We start from the raw sequence: 18,207 nt of genomic DNA on the forward strand, positions 1-18,207 counted from the left end.
TATAGTAAAGTTTTATTTATTATTAATTATTGTTTATTTTTATTTATTATTTATATAGTAGTTTTTATTATTTATTCATATCGAATATTTCTCTCTTGCAGTTCAAACTAAATATAAACAGCATTTCCAAAGGAGGTATCTTTTCTAGATATAGTTAAGTTTTATTTATTATTAACTACAAACTTTTTAACGTTTAATTAGTGTTAAAAGAAAGAATTAATTTTTCATTCTGGAGACATCTCGAAAGAATTATCGAAGTAAAAAAAATTATGTAGGGATCCTGTAATACGATAGTTTAGTTTAGATGTCTCTGGAATGATTTGAATTTTTATTTTTTAAATATTACCGCATTGCACATAAACTTAAACATACCTACTGTACAAGACGACATTCAAACATCATACAAGACATTTCATGACAAACTCTACCTCCTCATCAATAGACTAGTACAAGATCACGAACACACGTACCGACTAAAAAAGAGCTGGATGAGGGATCTGCTTAGCTGACAAATGAAATCAATTAAAGTCAGGAGGAGGTAGCAATAGGCATCCGGGCTCAATCAAGCCACTACATTCCTTTTTTATAATTTTTCAAGATATCACATTTACTGGTTCTTTCAATCTGAAGAAAGGTGTGGATTAATAAATAAAGTAATATATATTAATCTGTATTAATATGATATTATGAAATAGACATATCAATTTTAATTAATGTATGTCTACACGGAAAAAATAAAATAATCAATGCATAAACAAAACTGTAACGAGGTTTATTTGATAACCAAATTTATAGGTAATTTCTATAGAAATATGTTGCTGAAACTTGAAAGTAGAACTTATCAAAAAAACATTATGTATGCAGGTTGTTATTGGATTACTTCGCATGAAATGTCCATTTTTATTATTTAAGAAATTCAAAGGGGGATTAGTGGACTTTGGTTATTTTCTGCGTTTATGATTACAGATTATAATGAGCCGTTAATAATCCCCTCTTTGTTGATAATATTTACTCCCATTTCAATTAATCGCACATTGGTATATCATCAAATATGACCATGGAAACACACGATTTTTGAATAATTTTTTTTTTTTATGAGTTTAAACTTGGACACTCGGCACCCTGAGCTACAAGAAACATTACCACGGCGTTTCGGCTAGGGTGTTATAATGAACTGACCATTCGTCGGTCGTTTGAAAATGTGTTTTGGCTTGTAACACAGATTTAGATAACAATACAGAGAAAGACCTCCAGTAGTAATTGATGACAATGGACTTCAGTTTACTTTGAAAAAAAAACCGTTACCAAACTTGCAGCACGACTGAATACAAGGCAGTTTCTCGACACTTAAAGACCATTGGTGAAGTAAAAAAGGTAGATCTACCTTGATGATGAGCGGCAGCAGCTGAAGTTATAAGACATGCGTTTCACTGCTTACTGCAAAAAAGCTTTTCTCAAAAAATTAATCACATGTGATAAAAACTGGACTGTACGTGGCAACAGGCGTCGGTGTAGTCAGTTAAATATCGACGGAAAACCGGAACACATGCCAAAAACAAAGTTAAAAAAAAAATTATTGTTTTTGTGTGGTTTTCAATGTCAAGAATAATTCATTTCTCCTTTTTGCCCAGAGGTTAAACCATCACATCCACATTGCACTGCAGTGATATTGACCTAATGCATCAAAACCGTGTCAAAAAAAAAAACAAAACCTGCATTGGTCAATCGGAAGGGTATAGGTAGGTCTTTACATGCTTCAGTACAGACAGTAGTGGTATTCATGATCTGTAGTTTAACATGCTAAAGTGTGTTAAATGGAAAAAACTTATATTGAATGGAGAAATATTACATTATTTTACCATGTTAAAACGATAGAACATGTAACATGGTTGAGAGTCTGTTATTAGGTCTGTTGAATGGAGAATGACGTCACGGAACAGACCAGATGAGCTCGTCTCTATTTTATTTGTTGTGTTAGGTTACTTGCTCGTAGTTTGTGTTTTGATTGTTTTAGTATTGTTTTGGATGTTTTAACAGTAGAATAATGTAATAACAGTTCTCAATTAGCTCATCTTGATTCTCTTGCTCATAAGTCAGAAGATCAACAAGGCATTCAGTAGCCAAACTTTTACACAAATTGCACTTTTCACTCAATTTAGACATGTTGTAATAAACTACTTTAGTGAAAACTTATTAGTAAACAATAACATGAAGTTTTGGAAGGAAAGGTTATTAAAGAAGTTGCTCAAAAATCCGCTAGGAGCTCTTATAGATTTGACATGACTTTAAATAAGGCTGCTCACAATTCTATACTTATAATATTTAACATGGTGAAACATTTTACACTTGTCACAACATCATGAATACCCCTAGTGAAGAAACTAAACAAGCTGTTACGAAGTCCTTATACACCCACCTTATTCGCCAGATTTCCATCTGTTCTGAAATTTGGAAAGCTTTCTTAATGTAAAATTTTAAAAATGATTCGAAAGTTAAAAACACATTTTCTGACTTAATTTGTTCACAAAATCTTGAATTCTGGGATTGAAAAGTTGATGATGGAAAATGCATAAAGTTGTTTCACTACACAACCTTTTCCATGAAAAGTGACATTTCATAATAATGCCAGTAGAAATGACCCAATATAAATGCTAAATGTATGGAAAAGTATCTGTTATAAACACTTCTGAATACAATTTATGTCATGCAAGATTGCAATTTTGTACTTCGAAAATCTTTGTTTTACCTTTCTTAAAATATTTTTGACTTGAGTTTTCCTCAACGTTGAATGCCCTTCGAATTTCCATTAAAATTATGAAAAAAAAGAAAAGGTATCTGTTAGACTCTTGCTAAAAATAAAACAGAGCTTGACAACTTCATCCGTGTAAACGAGGGAAAAAAAGAAGTGCATATGTGTTGCAGGCTAGGGTCTCTTTCCCCTTCCACTGAGAAAGGTGAGTTAATGATCCCCCTCCACGGGCAGGAGCCCGGAGGATAAAAAGAGAAGAGGCTAAATAATGATGGTTAATACGGCAAAGGCTTCGACTGTAAACAACTTTATCTGGCGAGTAACCAGGTCTCTAGGGGACATCTGGGAGGAATTTTTACGAGTCCGCTCTATAAGAAGGTTCAACAAGTCTTTTAAATTGTCCCAGATAGTCAGAGCATCGCCATCTGTTTCGATCAATTAGTCTTTTATGGCCTCCGGAGGGAGTTCTATCGTCGCCTTGGTGTCGTATCTTCGGGCCGCGGTGTTATATCTCTTGCAGTGTCAAGAATCATAGGATTGTAAGGTTCGGTTGAGTAACAGGAGTGAAGAATTGTTTAAGAACCTTAAGATCCTTTCTTCAAGGTTCTCCGTTTGAAAGAAACCCAGGATAACAAATCTATAGGCCTTTTTTTTTTTTTAATCGATCTGTAGGACTCATTATATCGAGTTTTGGATGGTAATAAATTCAAACACTCATTAGACACACAAAAGATTTGAATACAGTACACAGCAACTAAAAACATGTTGTATAAATGGTCATGTTTTGCACCTAAAAAAAAAAACTTAGAAAAATTTTCCAAAATGCAAGCATTATATAATTATGAATTTAGTTTTCTAATTTAAAAAATTTATTAAATAATTGTTTGAAAGTGACTTCTATTAATAATAACACCAGCTACAAATGGTCCATTTTGTTTTCAACAGTTTATGTATGTTTTGTATGTGGGTATGTGTAGGGGGTGGGGGTGTTGTGTGTGTACATAAATATGTATATAATAAAAATACAATAAATATGTTTTTAAATAATGGTAATTTATAAGCAATAAATAAAAAAGAATGTTAATTAAATCGTACATTGCTATGTAATTAGGTGATAATAAAGTCCCAACCTTTTGGAGGTATGTTTTATTGTTAGTATTGTTGATATGTTTGCTAAGAAGGGAAATCATTTTTTAAAGGATAGTATTGAGAAATATAGTTATAATGTGAAAACAATTTTTAGGTTTTCTCCTTGATAATGGCCGAAGGGCCGAAACGTTGGAGGATTAAAATAAACTTTTGAGTGTAAACTTAATCATTGTAGTTGTGTTATTATTAATATAAATCACGCTCAAACAATTAATTAATAAATATGTTAAATTAGAAAACTATATTCATAATTATTTAATGGTTGTACTTTGGAAAATTATTCTTACTGTTTACCTTCATCGTAATGATAAACAAAAAATGAGGAACGGGTTAATAACTAAACATATTTAGTCTAAGCAACTCTTTCGGCCCTCAGGCCTAGTTCAATGACACCATAAAACATTCATCTTTTTTATTTATAATCTTAAAATTCTTTCTTGAGACTGGCAATTTTTTAATAAATAATTCAAAACACTATCCAAATTATAGTCTCAAAACTTTTATTTCTTTTACACGTTCAACGTTTCGGCCTATTCGGCCATCTTCAGGGACAATCTCAATTCACTCTGAAAAAGAGAAATAAGTTTGACTGTGGTTTTTAATGGATATTTGACTTATTAGATATAAATGTTTTGACCTGGGCAGAATAGCCTGTATGAAGTTTTTGGAATGGTTAAATTATATGTTTCATAGTGAATTGAGATTGGCCGAAACGTTGGACGTGTAAAAGAAATAAAAGTTTTGAGACTATAATTTGGATAGTGTTTTGAATTATTTATTAAATTCATCTTTTATTATTTCAAACTATACATAAACAATAACACTGTTTTCTCATTAACCTGCCTTAGTTTGATACATCCGAGTCAAAAGACCTACATTTATAGGCAGTTGTAATCAAGGTGATTAAATTTTAAAACAAATATGCTCATCAAATAATATGATAAAATTTATTAAGCATTATCACTTTTTATTATTAATAACTTCTATACTAATGGTAATATATTTAATTGACAATTATACTTTTATATTAATCACTTTAAACCATTTAATACACAAACCTGTTATTATAGCAATTTCATTAACAAAAACTACCTTCGCTGGATTAAGAATATTTTATCATCAATTTCCAGTGCTTGATATAATTTACTATTACTTTGTTTTGTTTTTTTACATACTATCAATTATATTAATCATTTTCATTTTTATTTCTAATTAACATTACTTTAAAATTTATATATATTCTGTATATCATAATACATTGAATAACAACGTTTATTTCACTATATTTAGTCATGATATTTTTATTTATTCTCTTTCTCTATGCTTCTATTCAATTAAATAATTTAATTTTTCAAATTATTTACTGTCAATTATGTAAACAATTACATATTAATTTTAACTACTAATATTAACATTAGAATAATAGTGGTTTGAATGTTTTAAATCAGATCCAAAATTGATTGCATAATTAATATTTTGAGAAATATACTTACAATTTTATTTTTAAAGATATTTTCTTCTCTATTACGAATATCTTCATAATTTCAAAATAAAAAATATTCTTTTTTTTTTATTTTTATTTTTATTACAAAAAAGGTATTACGAAATTGGGAAAATATGATATAAAATTAGAATGATATACAAAACTAAGAAGTGGCCCTTTGTCAAAAATAAATAAACAAAGAAGAGCTTGATAAGAATAAGTTCATTGATCATTAAATGTAGACAAAATTGCTCAAAAAAGTATTGTCACCTTCAGAAAATGTTAGGATTAATAAAACATTAAAAAAAAATAAACTATTAAGGCCAAAGGTTACTATTAATGGACCATTTTACTGATTGCAAAAAAATATTTTCAACAAAGGTAATAGGGATAAAGAGATGTATATTAGGAATGATATAGTAATTACAGAAACTTAAATTAATAAAAATTGAAAAGGCTGAAATAATGGTGAGCTAGGAGCTAGTACAAGAGCCGGGAAGAAAAAAAGGCAGTTGTCTCACCCCAATTCTTGATTACTTTAATGAAAACTATGTATAATTACTAGTCAAAATTGATGAGTCTGCCAAGTATAGGTAGGGAAATTAAAAAATGGTGGACGTTTCAAAACCTTAATTTTTCATTCGGAGCTCTATATCTTAAAAACTACTGTGGTGGCATGATTAACGTCTTCAGCGGCAATAGTTGACGTTTGCAAAGAGAGTATTTGAAATGGGTTTGCCACTGTCGAAATTCTTATTAACATTTCTATATCTTTAGTATATTTCTTTTAAATATATTTTTAATTATAATTCATTTAAAGTTACATTATTTTACATTTGTTTTAGTGGCAAACCCATTTGAAACCTCTCGCCATATGATTTTGTAATATATGAAGTGTAAATATTGTTCTATAGAAGAATAAAGAACGTAATTATCGTTACATATATATCTTTTTCGTTTCACACGAACACGCACTAAACTACCAACAACATTAGAAAATGTAAGAGAACATTATTTAAAGGAAAGTAAATTTGCTGAAATATTATCCCTAAAAGAGGTATTTACGTTCAATAGTTCTCTAGATATAGCTTTTTTAAAAGCAAAATTTCTTAAAATTCTACTGAAAGATTAGTTGCTAGTTAATTTATTTTGAGAAATCTATATCTCAGGAACTATGTGACATACAGATGTCTATTAGCACTCAAATTAAAACTAGTTTAATGGACTAAAAAGGAGTTTATGATCTTTACTTGCGTAGGAATTATAGTTTTCATGATATTTGCTAAAATAAATTGATTTATAGTTGTTCGGACAATAAGTTTGATTTATGAAAAACTTCATTTCAGAAACCATTGGAGATACAGATGTCTGCCAGCGCTCTAATTAAAGCTAGTTAAATTGACTACAAAATAGTTAATTATGTTTATCTTTGTTGGAGTAGTAGTTTTTATGATATTTGACAAAACAAACTCACAAAATGTTAATTTGAGTGCTTATGGACATTTGTACGTCAAATGGTTTTTGAGATATAGATCTTTGAAAATAAATTCACTAACTACTGACCTTTCAGTACGTCCCATTCAACATCTTGATGAAATGTTGCTTTTTAAAAAGCTATATCTCGAGAACTATTGTACGTAAATTGCTCTATTAGGGCTCATATTTTAGAAAATTTCCTCTTCTTTAAATGACGTTCTCTTAGGTTTTCTTGTGTTGTTCCTACTTTTTAAGATATAGAGCTCCGAATGAAAAATTAGTTTTTATTATCGCTTTGAAACAGCCGCCATTTTTTATTCTCCCTACCTACTTACATTATTACATTAGTACTTGGCAGACTCATCAGTTTTGACAAGTAATTATACATAGTTTTCATTAAAGTAATCAACACTTGGGGTGAGATAACTGCCTTTTTTCTCCTCTTGGGCTCTTGTACTAGATGCAGTGTCGCTGTCTACTAATATTACATCGTATTCACTCATTTTTTATATATATATTTTTTCTATTTGATTTCTTATTTATTATCCATTAGTTTAATATTTATAGTGTTTTTCAAAATGATTCAATCAACTTTTAGAATATCCAGAAAATTTCAGTTGTTTTGTTAACTTTGTTTTCTATTTTATCAATTTAAAAAGTATGATAGTTTTCTATAATTTATTTAATTTTTTCTATTGTTAAAAAATGTTATGTAAGGTGATGGTACTCATGTTTCTTTATTTCTACCTAAAGAAATTTGTATGTATTGTATTTTTCTTTTTTTAAAGAAATTGTCATGACGGCGGCCAATAAAGTAGATACAATATAAGGTGATGTAAAACTATTTCTTTATTTTATGCTAACGTTTCGATCAACTTCGTAGGTCTTAGGTTTTTTTTAGAAAAAAAGAATTAAAATACATAAAACCTTTTTTATGTAATCTGTAATAATAATTTACTTCATAAGCTTACTATTTTATAACAGTTATTATGCCTCCTCATTTACTTAAAGTCCATCTTTTCAATTACATATATTTTGATGTATTTGCTCACTTTATTAGTTTAATTAATAATTGCTTGTTTTATTTATCTTTATCCTATTCATTTTTTTTTCTATACCAACACCTTTTCATTTTTATGTTACATTTTTTATCACTCGTTTACCCTTATATTAACTCTACCTTCATTTTATCAGTTTTAGTAATTAACTAAAAAAAAAACATATAAATATATAATGTTTTATTTTTAGTTAATTACGTTTTAAATAGCATTATATTATTATATTTGTGTATTTGGAATTTACACTGGTTTTTTTTATTGTTGTTTTGTTTTTTAAGCTGCTAGTTGTATTTTATTTCTTTTGTACCCTAAGATTTTCCTATTGTTTCTTTCATTTTTTTTTTCTTATCATCCTGATACTTGTATTTTGTTTATTATTTTACATACTAAGCCAATCCTCTCTGCATGCCTTGGCTAAACATAAGAAACTTTAATGAACATTACATAAATAAAAAATATTTAGACTTCTTATATTATAAAAAGTTGTACTGATGTAGGCAATAAACTCTGTAAATAATTCAACTTAAGCGTTAGATTATTATTTCTTTTGATAGGTTCCTTCTATTCCTTAATCCGGATTGTTTTTCAATTATTCTTACTTGTTGAATTTGATTTTGTAATACTGATCATTTAATCTTTCAAATTCTTTATAATAGTATGGAGTGAATTTCCAAAGAAATATAAATATCTCTGAATTTACATGAGGTAAACATATATTTACTTTCAGTAGAAGTACATTACAGTAATTTTTGTAGGGTTGCATAAGTCATTTTCCGTGTTACAATTACTGTTATCTTTCCAAAGCAAACTGGATTATCTGGCTTTTATCGTTAGTTAACCTCCTGGACACCCCTCTTGATATAACATATTGTGAATATATTACTTAAACCTGCAATTTAACTCCTCAATTCTTTGTATAATATATTATATGAGAAGGATAAAATAATATGTATGCTGTATAATTAAACACCGTGTAGAATTATATGATCCAATAAATACATTTTATATATTTCACAAAAATACTAGCAGACTCGGCAATGCTTAGCTATTTGGAATATATATTGGGAATATGGGCTTGGATATTTGAAATGTGTATACATTAATTGAACACTAGTGAAACCTTGATCAATTAATATATAAATGAAGGTATAAGGCAGTAACTATAGTAACATAAATAGTAACAGACAACTTTGCTGTATAATCGTTATTATTGGTCCGATTTAGGTGATTTTTCATATTCTTTTAGACAAATCGATTATCTGTGATATCATATATACATACTACGTAAAATATGAATAGTTTTTATATAATAATCCTAATTGTGCTTCAATAATAGAACTGTATTGAAACTATTCAGACTGATTGACCTATAAAAGTGTAATAAAAGATTTTTCAAGAGAGAAACAAAATTGGTATTGGTTTAAGCACCTCGATAAACCCTTAAATACGAATTTTCGGAAAAATAGGAAAATATTTTCTTAAATCAATTATGAATTATTTTTAAAACACAGGCATCCAAGTTAGTATTGTTTACTCTCTTTCTACAATATATACAATAAATGAGGAAGTTTCTATTGAAATACTATATATTAAATATATTCCTTTTTGAAGAATTATTATTCAAAAAATATTATAGGAGCAACTCATACAGATAACTCTGATTTAAAGAACTTTCCTTAATTTGTGACAGATTTTATTAATTCTCTTCAATAAAGTATAAATTCTACTGTTATATTATCGTAAAAAAATAAAGATTTACAAATTTTAATCTGTAACATTATTTAATTTTGATCTATTTAATCTGTAACATAAAGATAATTTTAATTTTGAAATAAAATGAATGAGTTTTAGCTGTAAATTTTTTATTTAAAACAATACTTGACTTTTGATAAGTGGGTACATTAACATTTGATAGAATACTCTTCATATATTCTATATTTCTTGTACAATGATGAAAGAAAAATTAAAACTTAAGCCGGTTATATTTTTGCACATTGAAATTATTTTTAAAAAGTTATCCTACTTCAATATTTTTTTTTAAGGATAATTCAATGATATTATAAAACGATTAAATAAATTAATCTTCCTTATACTTAAAATAAGCTACAACTGTGGAAATATAAATCGGATGTTATTAATTATTATTTTGTGCCTATGAAATTATATATATAACTACCCCTTAACAATAAAAATGAAATAAATGTATTTTCAATAAAGAAACCCTCAAGTAGCATAACCTGACGGTGATTGCCAAAACTAAACGTTTACACTGTTGTATATAGTTTTTAGTAAAATAGCATCATTTCTGTTGTATATGTAGATATCTATATGTCCCTTGATGAATGCCATTTGATTTCTTTTCATTTTATAAACTTTATTACATTTTAGACAGATATTTTGCTGAATTTTTATTTTGTTTTATTTAAAAAATGGATGTATGCTGAAATATATCATATAAAAACAAAACAAATATTATAAAAGAACATTAAAAAGACTAAAGAAAAAACCTTATGAACCACATTTTTGTAATATAAAATTATGTAATTGTAGAGTAAAGTATAATATAGATTAAAATTGTGATAAAGTTTTATTATTATTATATAATTTTTAAAATGTTGTATGATCACATATCATATAGAATTGTTTAAATTATGTCTTGTATTAAAAATCATTTTATAAAATAGCAATCATAATGACTTTAAAAAAATGTTTTATTAGTATTTTTTTGTATAGCCCCATCTTTATTTGTTATAGTACAGAACAAAACTGTTGTAAATTCTTATAATTAGAGTGTTTAAAAACTTGGGCTAATAAAAAAAAATTAAAGTTGTTTATAAGAAATTATTTTATATCTAATAATTTTTTCTTCTCCTAACTTTATCTAATATATTTGGATAAATAAAAATAAGAATAAAGGTTAGGCCATTTAACTATCATAATGTTTTATTTTATTTTAATGAGAACAAAAATTGTATTATTGTTTATGTAAATAAAGACTAGGATCTCATCTGTATTTCCTTATCACAATATTACAAGTTATCAATAAATATAATCATATTGCAACATTTATTTGATTCTTTTCTTTCCCGAATTCTTAGTAAAATTATTGGTATTACAAAATATTATATTATAATGCTTGAGTTTTCTCTCCCAGATGCTATTTTGACCAAATAATATAGTTATACTCGGGATAACTAATTCAGGTGTAGAATTTTCAATTTTTTTATATCCAGAAATACAACTAGAAGTGCTGAATTGTTAATAGAAAAAATGTTATCAACCTCAAAAATAAAATTGGTTGATCTGGTCTGACTCATTTTCATATGTTTAAGATAAGGCAAAAGTAATATTTCGACAATTTCAAATCAAAATTACTTTTGATGTAACTTTGTATAAATATCAAACTAATTGAAGGTTCTCCACAAAAGTTGGAATTAATCTCTTGAACTTGTTACAATTAAATTCATTAATAGCGTTGTGTATTACCATTATTTTATTACTCTGTTATAATATTATTTTATACATTAAACTATTACTAAAAGAATAGTGTAGTTTGTAATTCAATGATAATATTGTTGAACATATTGTTGTTGTATTATACATGGCATAAAGGACATCTTTAATAAAAATAAATAAACGCCAGGCATTATTTGGCCTGTCCTATGAAATTTGATAATTATAATGTAAAACGTTATTTTAGCCCATGATTAAATTATTCTAGGAAAACCATCTGATACTCAGTGAAGTATAAAATACCCATGTTTGCAATTTATAAAAAAGTTACTTATTTTTTTAACCATAAGAATATAATGTATGAGTAACTAAATGTGAGTATATAAAAAACAGTCCGCCTTTGTGTAAGTATATAGTTAGCACCTTCTAAATAAACACATCGAAAAAATTAAGTATACCTGATTTCAATAAAGGATTAATTTTAAAATTTGAATTTAAAATATACATTAATGCAGAATATGGAAATTTCTAAGGTCATAAAATTAATAAAGTAATTTATATTGTTATGTAATTTATATTTAAAATGACCCATAATAGGTTGGTACATTTCAATAAAGAAAAATTCCAATAGTTAAGGACTATAAGATCTTAAATCCTATGTTATATTGGACCGTCTTTATTCTACATTTCAAGAAATAATTTCGTTTCTTTATTTTTTGTAATTATACCAATTTTTTAAAAATTATTTTAAATTTCACTAACGATTTGTAAATGTTAATTTTTCGAATAGATTAAAAATTAGGAACTTTTGACTTAATCCAAACGTTATAACTTATATTTGTGATCTTTATTCATTAATGGAAGATAAACCACACAAATTACAGAAAATAAATATCAATCCTGTGAATAATAAATTAGTTAGTATATACTGCAAAACATGTTATTATGGTATTAGTTTGTACATGTATGTACTTGTGTAGGAATCTTTCTTGTGCTGAACTCAGGAAATCTTGTTTTCATTCACTTTTGTTTTGACGAAATATTCCAGTTTATAATATCTTTGATATTTCATTCATGTATAATTTTCATTCATGTATAATTTGACTTTTTGCTTTATTGACAATTGTAATAAAAACATTATTTTAGCCTACGATTAAAGATTAATGATTTATGCCTTTAATTATTTAAAAAATCAAATCTACATCATTTTAAATATTTCAATTTGGAAATATTTCAGTCTGTATATTTCTGATTACTTTAATTTGGTACGTCACGTTTTTATAAACATACTATTTATAATAAAACAACGAAAATATTTCTTGAAATTTAGCATAAAAAACGGTATTTGCACAATGTTGATTCCGAAATATATTATTTAAAATTCAAATCAAACAAATCCTTATTAAATTATTTTTATAGATTTAAAAAGACAACAAAGGATATAAGGTCTTTTATACCTAAACTATTAATTTTTTTTTAAATTAAATGTTTCAGCCACTTAAATGACATTTTAAAACTAACAATATAAATTGCTTTATTGTATATGTTATTTACAAATATAATTATCTAAAACTTGATTATTTGTCTTTTAAATCCATTTGCAGGACGTTTCCTTTTGTTTTTTTGATATATTTCAGGTTATAATATCTTCATTGTCTGGAGTACACATTCATACAAAAAATACATGTTTTTTTAGTTTGACTCTTTAAACAAGACCAAACAAACATGTTTTAGCTAATTGTATTTTTAAAAACCTACATTGTATCATATCTGTTTATTACATATTACTAATAACTTACTATTTGTGTTAATCAAAATGCATATACTGAAAACCTTTTCTACTGTTACACACAATATGTAACCTACCACACAACGCTACAGCTTTATGCTTTGCTCTTCTTAAGTTAAAATTTAGAATCAATTTTAATTTGATAAAACCTTTTTAGGAATCGTTTACGGTTCCAATTATTTGTAATTGCAGGTTAAAACAGTGATTAGTTTCTTAGGTCTCTTTTACCCTAAATATTGTTCCATAGTCCAATATTGTTTATGAATTTATATTAATATCTTTATTAGAATATTAGAATTAAATTTCTTTGTAAATGTTCTCTATTGTTCTTGCTAGTTTAGAAACTTATGTATTCATATGAGCCATTAAATGTCATTGTGGTGTAAGTCAATTGTAAAGCTTCCAGGTATTTTAATCTTTTAAGAAGTTTTTTTGTAAAGAATAACGACTTAATTTCTTTAAATATTATTAAATTATTGAGACTAGCCAGTCTCATGAAAATTATTTATTATAAAAATAAAGTTTGATATCAGAATGGCTCAACAATAATTATAATGTTGTTATAATGGTTGTTTTATCTTATGCTAAAGATTTCATTCAAAGCGTTGTGTTAATAAAGGCTCTAAGAATGATTGTTGTAGTTAGATGTTTCTTTTTTAATTACTTTTCTATTGAGAATTTTTACTATTAAGTCTTTTTTTTATTGATCTTTTTAAATTAAACTTTAGCTAATTCTAAAAATAAGATTTATCTGAATCATCCTAAGGACTGTGGAAGCCTTTTTCATTTTGTATGAACATTTTTCAAAAGTATTGTTTCATTTTTAATTTCTTTTTACAATGTGCAGAGAAGTGATACTTTGTTGCTCCCTAGACACCATGAGATCTTCCATATCAGCGACAATTTCATATCTTGTTTCCTTTTCAAGAGGAAGAAGGCCGGATAAGGATAGGGACAGAAACAACAACATGTACGATTAAAAAAATTCTATTTAAATTTGTCTTTGACTTTTTATCTGTTAATTAAATTTTTAAACATTTTTTAAAAAGATCTCTTCATAGAATATAATAATAGTTATTATTTCAACAATTATACAGCCAATCAAGTTCAGTCACAGTTATAAAGGAGAAACAGAGATATAGATATATTTGTGGTATTAAATTATTTATATATACATTTAAAAAGTAAATTGAGTCATTCCAAAAATAAACAATGGAACACTCTTGAGTAACAACAATTGTCAAAAATTATACACCAATTATATAAAAATGGGTGAAAGAACTCTTTCTGAGGAGGCGGTGCCATTGCCAAAATATTTCTAACCATTTATTTATATACCTATGCTTATAATTTTTTTTTGTTTATATATTTTCTTAAATAACAATCATTGCTAAGCACCTACCTCCCCATTTATATAAGTTACATTTATTACATATTGTAATCTTTAATACACATTGAAAATACTGTTCGATTCACTTCTTTTTGTGCCTTGAATAGTAAAATTCTAACAACATCACAGAGAGATATACATTGTTTTTTCTTCTGAATATCAAAACGAGAGGAAACGGGTGAAAAACACTACCAAGACACACTTTTTGAGCTGTCTTTCTCCTACCGAGATCGAAGAAATTTTAATTATAGACATCTAAATCATCAACTATGAAAGCCAAACGAAGATCGACCCCGATCATCGGTAGATCAGACACACATCTTTTTGTATATCTATTCCTCCATAATATTAATATTAATTATTAGTTTATAATTATTATTATTATTATGACAGTTATTCCAAAATAAAAAAAGAAAGAAAGAAAGAAAATAATATTTATATATATATTTACAAGTAAAAGATCAACAAAATTAATTTTACAGTGTTATAGAACTATTTACAAACTTCTAGAACAATAATTTTAATAACGAATCTTAATGTTACCATTTAGTTAGTAACTATAACTGCCGGAACAGTATTTAAATTTTAGGCCCTATATTAATTTGTACGTTGGTATACTTTAGAACGGCTAGCAGAGCTTACCAAAAAGTCCACAAAAGTATGTATTCCCAATTGAACAAACAAAAAATAAATATATATCTATTGCAATGTAATAAGTATACTCAAGACGACCTAAATTCTCCTTTGAGCACTGACACATCACGAATTGAGTAACTAAAGTAGACTGAGGGGTCAAGAGAAACCCGGCCGAACCGCCCATTAAAGCTAATTAAAAATAAATATAAATTAATAACCGATTAGTCGAGTCTTAGAGACTGAGATGGGGGCGGCTGGCTTCAAGTTCCGCTTTGGAATGATTGTTCTGAGAGGCCGAGCCTCAACGACTAGACGATACGCACCACTCCCCGGCCATTCTCTCCTTAATAAATTAGTAAAAAAATAATAATTTCTTGTCTCTTCCTAGTTTCCAAGGGCGTCCGAGGAAACGCTTCAGCCATCACACAGTTCTGGAGCCAGGTCCAGAGAGTACCACAGGCAGACCCTCGGTCAGTATTGCACATTCGGCCGTGCGGTCAAACAGGAATGTAGTCTCTGATCACAGTCTCTAAATGGAGGTGGTCGGCATCTGGAGCAGGCCCATCTTCGACTCCTTCTTCCCCCTCGACTTTAGGTGCACTTTAGCGTGCCTCTTCTTCTCGTCCGACCTCGCAAACTTCCTTCCGCAAATGTCGCAAGAGAATGGCTTCTCTCCTGTGTGTGTCCTGATATGGGTCGTTAAGTGGTCCGACCTAGAGAAGGATCTCATACATATCCGACACTGAAAGGGCTTCTGGCCCGTATGTATCCTGATGTGCCTCGTCAGCTCGTCGGATCGGGAGAACCGCCTGTCGCAATTTTCGACCGGGCAGGCGTAGGGTCGTTCGTGCACTGGTGTCTTTGACGGTCTGTTAGGGTACTTTCTGGGCTTCACGGGAACCAGCTTCAGTGGCACGGTGGACTGCTGGTAAACTTGGTTGAGGATCTCGTGGCCCTTACTCGTCGAGGGATTGTACTCGGCGAGTTGTACGGTGTATCCTGGTGACTGCGAACATCCTGGTGGAGGATACTGCGGTTCCTGCTTCAGTCCAGAAGGTCCCGCCACAGCCATACCCTGGTTGTAGTCGGTGACCGGTGAATCGAGCCATTGGTACTTGCCCGGCGATCCCTGCATCATCTGCTGGTTCTGCTGTTGGGGGCGGGCGTACATGTCCTGCTCACAGGGGTATTTGTTACCCCCGCACTCGATGCTGAGTCCAAGAAGCTCCACTTGGTGCCCCCTGTCCTCATATTGCGCTGGGCTAGAGTTGGGGTACTGCGGAGAGTTCTGCTGCTGGAGAATGCCGAAGAGCGGTGGAAACAGAGTCTTGTCAGGACTAGGAAGCAGCCAGTTGGGGCTGGGAGCCATGGTGGCTGGAGGTTGGACGGGGCTGGAGCTGGAGGTGGTGAAGACCCCGCGGTAGCTGATCTTGTGCCCCACCTGGTGGTACATCCCTCCGCTCCCGGTGCTGTTCGCCTCCTCATCCTCATGGACCACTGGGCTTCCATCTAACTTGGCTCCACTTTCATCCAAACTACCTGCACAGCCAAAAATAACATATTTTTAGTTATATCACATTTAAAATTAATTAAATAACTATAGAATATAAATTTTTAAAATGGAAGAATTATTATTAGGTGTGGAAAATTAATTCACATCCTATAACCAATATTTAGAAAAAAATATTTGAAAACATATAGCCAAATAATCTAATTTTAGAATTTTTTTGGTTGTAGAACTGTTGCGCTTTTGGCGGTCTGTCTTTCTCCCTTCTGTGATTGGCTACAAGTAATATGGATTTGTTTCAAAATAACTTTATTTTAATTCAATAATTCGGAAAATAAATAAATACAGTCAAATTTATTGCATAAAATTTCAAATGTTTTAGGCTATTGTTTCGTGGCAATGGCGTGCGTTACTTAACACAGGTGGTTTAAGTTTCCCAGAATCTACGTTATAATGAAGGGATGGTTTATTTTATCATGAAATATTAAGACATTACTAAAGGAATGCTAAAGTGACTTTTTTACTAAACGCAACAGCCCATACTTTTTACTAAAAAAATTACAAAATTAAAATATTCACTAGTCATTTTATAATTGAAAGCTAATTTTATATTTTCAATTACAATTAAAAAAAATCTTTTGCTTATTATAAATTATATTATTACTGAATCTCAATTAACCAAAATTATAGTATTATAAATCCTATTTTAATCTTACAGAGTTTAGGTTCATTCAGGTTATAAAAAAAAATAATACGTTAAATGAATCTATTTTCTATGCCTCAAAAAATTCAATTCACCTTTTTATAGATGAAATTATGCAATTTGAAACTAAGTAAGTGACGTTGCTATAAGGATTAAAATTAAAAGTTAAAACTGATTTGATTTACTTTTTATTGTTTAATCCGTTGTCACAAAAGAAATAATTTTTTATATTTGATGAAGTTTTAAAATCCTATTCAACTGTTCGGAATAACTAAACATTTGCTATGTGAACAAACGTGTACATCGGTTATGATCCCAAGCCTTGAAAATAAATAATGTTATTACTAATATAAACAGAAATATAAAACATTGACAAAAGATCAAATAGTACAAGACTGTATTTTTGGATATTAAAAATCATAATTTTCACATGATTTACACTATAATCTTTTCAAAGCCAATGCATTTTAATGTCATTATTGTGATTATGTTTTTATTGTTTATTACTTTCAGATGAAGTAAAGAACAATTATTACATTATACTACTCCTCGCGTCCAGTCAGTATGATTTACTGATTTAAAACAATACTTTTAAAACATTATAGATATAGTTAATTTGGTTTCATTGTTTATACTTTTGTTCTTATTTGATTTATTTATATATCAGTAAATATGGTGAGAATCTACTTCATTATTTCTACTATCAGTGTCCTTAAGATAGATAAAATGAAGTAATATTTGATAAAAACATGTTTCAATCACAAAAATAAATAAAATACTTGTATTTTTTTATAATATTAAATATTCAATGATA

The 18,207-nt window shown here is 28.5% G+C and overlaps 1 protein-coding gene and 1 long non-coding RNA gene across 2 annotated transcripts in view; one reads left to right on the top strand and one right to left on the bottom strand.

Moving 5' to 3' along the window:
- The window catches only part of LOC106682189 (uncharacterized), a 704,551-nt gene that overhangs the window by 168,879 nt on the left and 517,465 nt on the right, over window positions 1-18,207 (top strand). The window lies entirely within an intron of this gene.
- Window positions 15,664-18,207, bottom strand: part of sr (stripe) — a 99,426-nt gene continuing 96,882 nt past the window's right edge. Inside the window, exon 2 of the mRNA XM_014422915.3 lies at window positions 15,664-16,722. Coding sequence (XP_014278401.1) covers window positions 15,713-16,722 — 1,010 coding nt within the window. The 3' untranslated portion in view covers window positions 15,664-15,712. The remainder of the gene's footprint in view (window positions 16,723-18,207) is intronic.

The sequence above is a fragment of the Halyomorpha halys genome, unplaced genomic scaffold, assembly GCF_000696795.3.
Source record: "Halyomorpha halys isolate HHAL.00 unplaced genomic scaffold, Hhal_1.1 Scaffold394.1, whole genome shotgun sequence".
Classification (NCBI taxonomy): domain Eukaryota; kingdom Metazoa; phylum Arthropoda; class Insecta; order Hemiptera; family Pentatomidae; genus Halyomorpha; species Halyomorpha halys.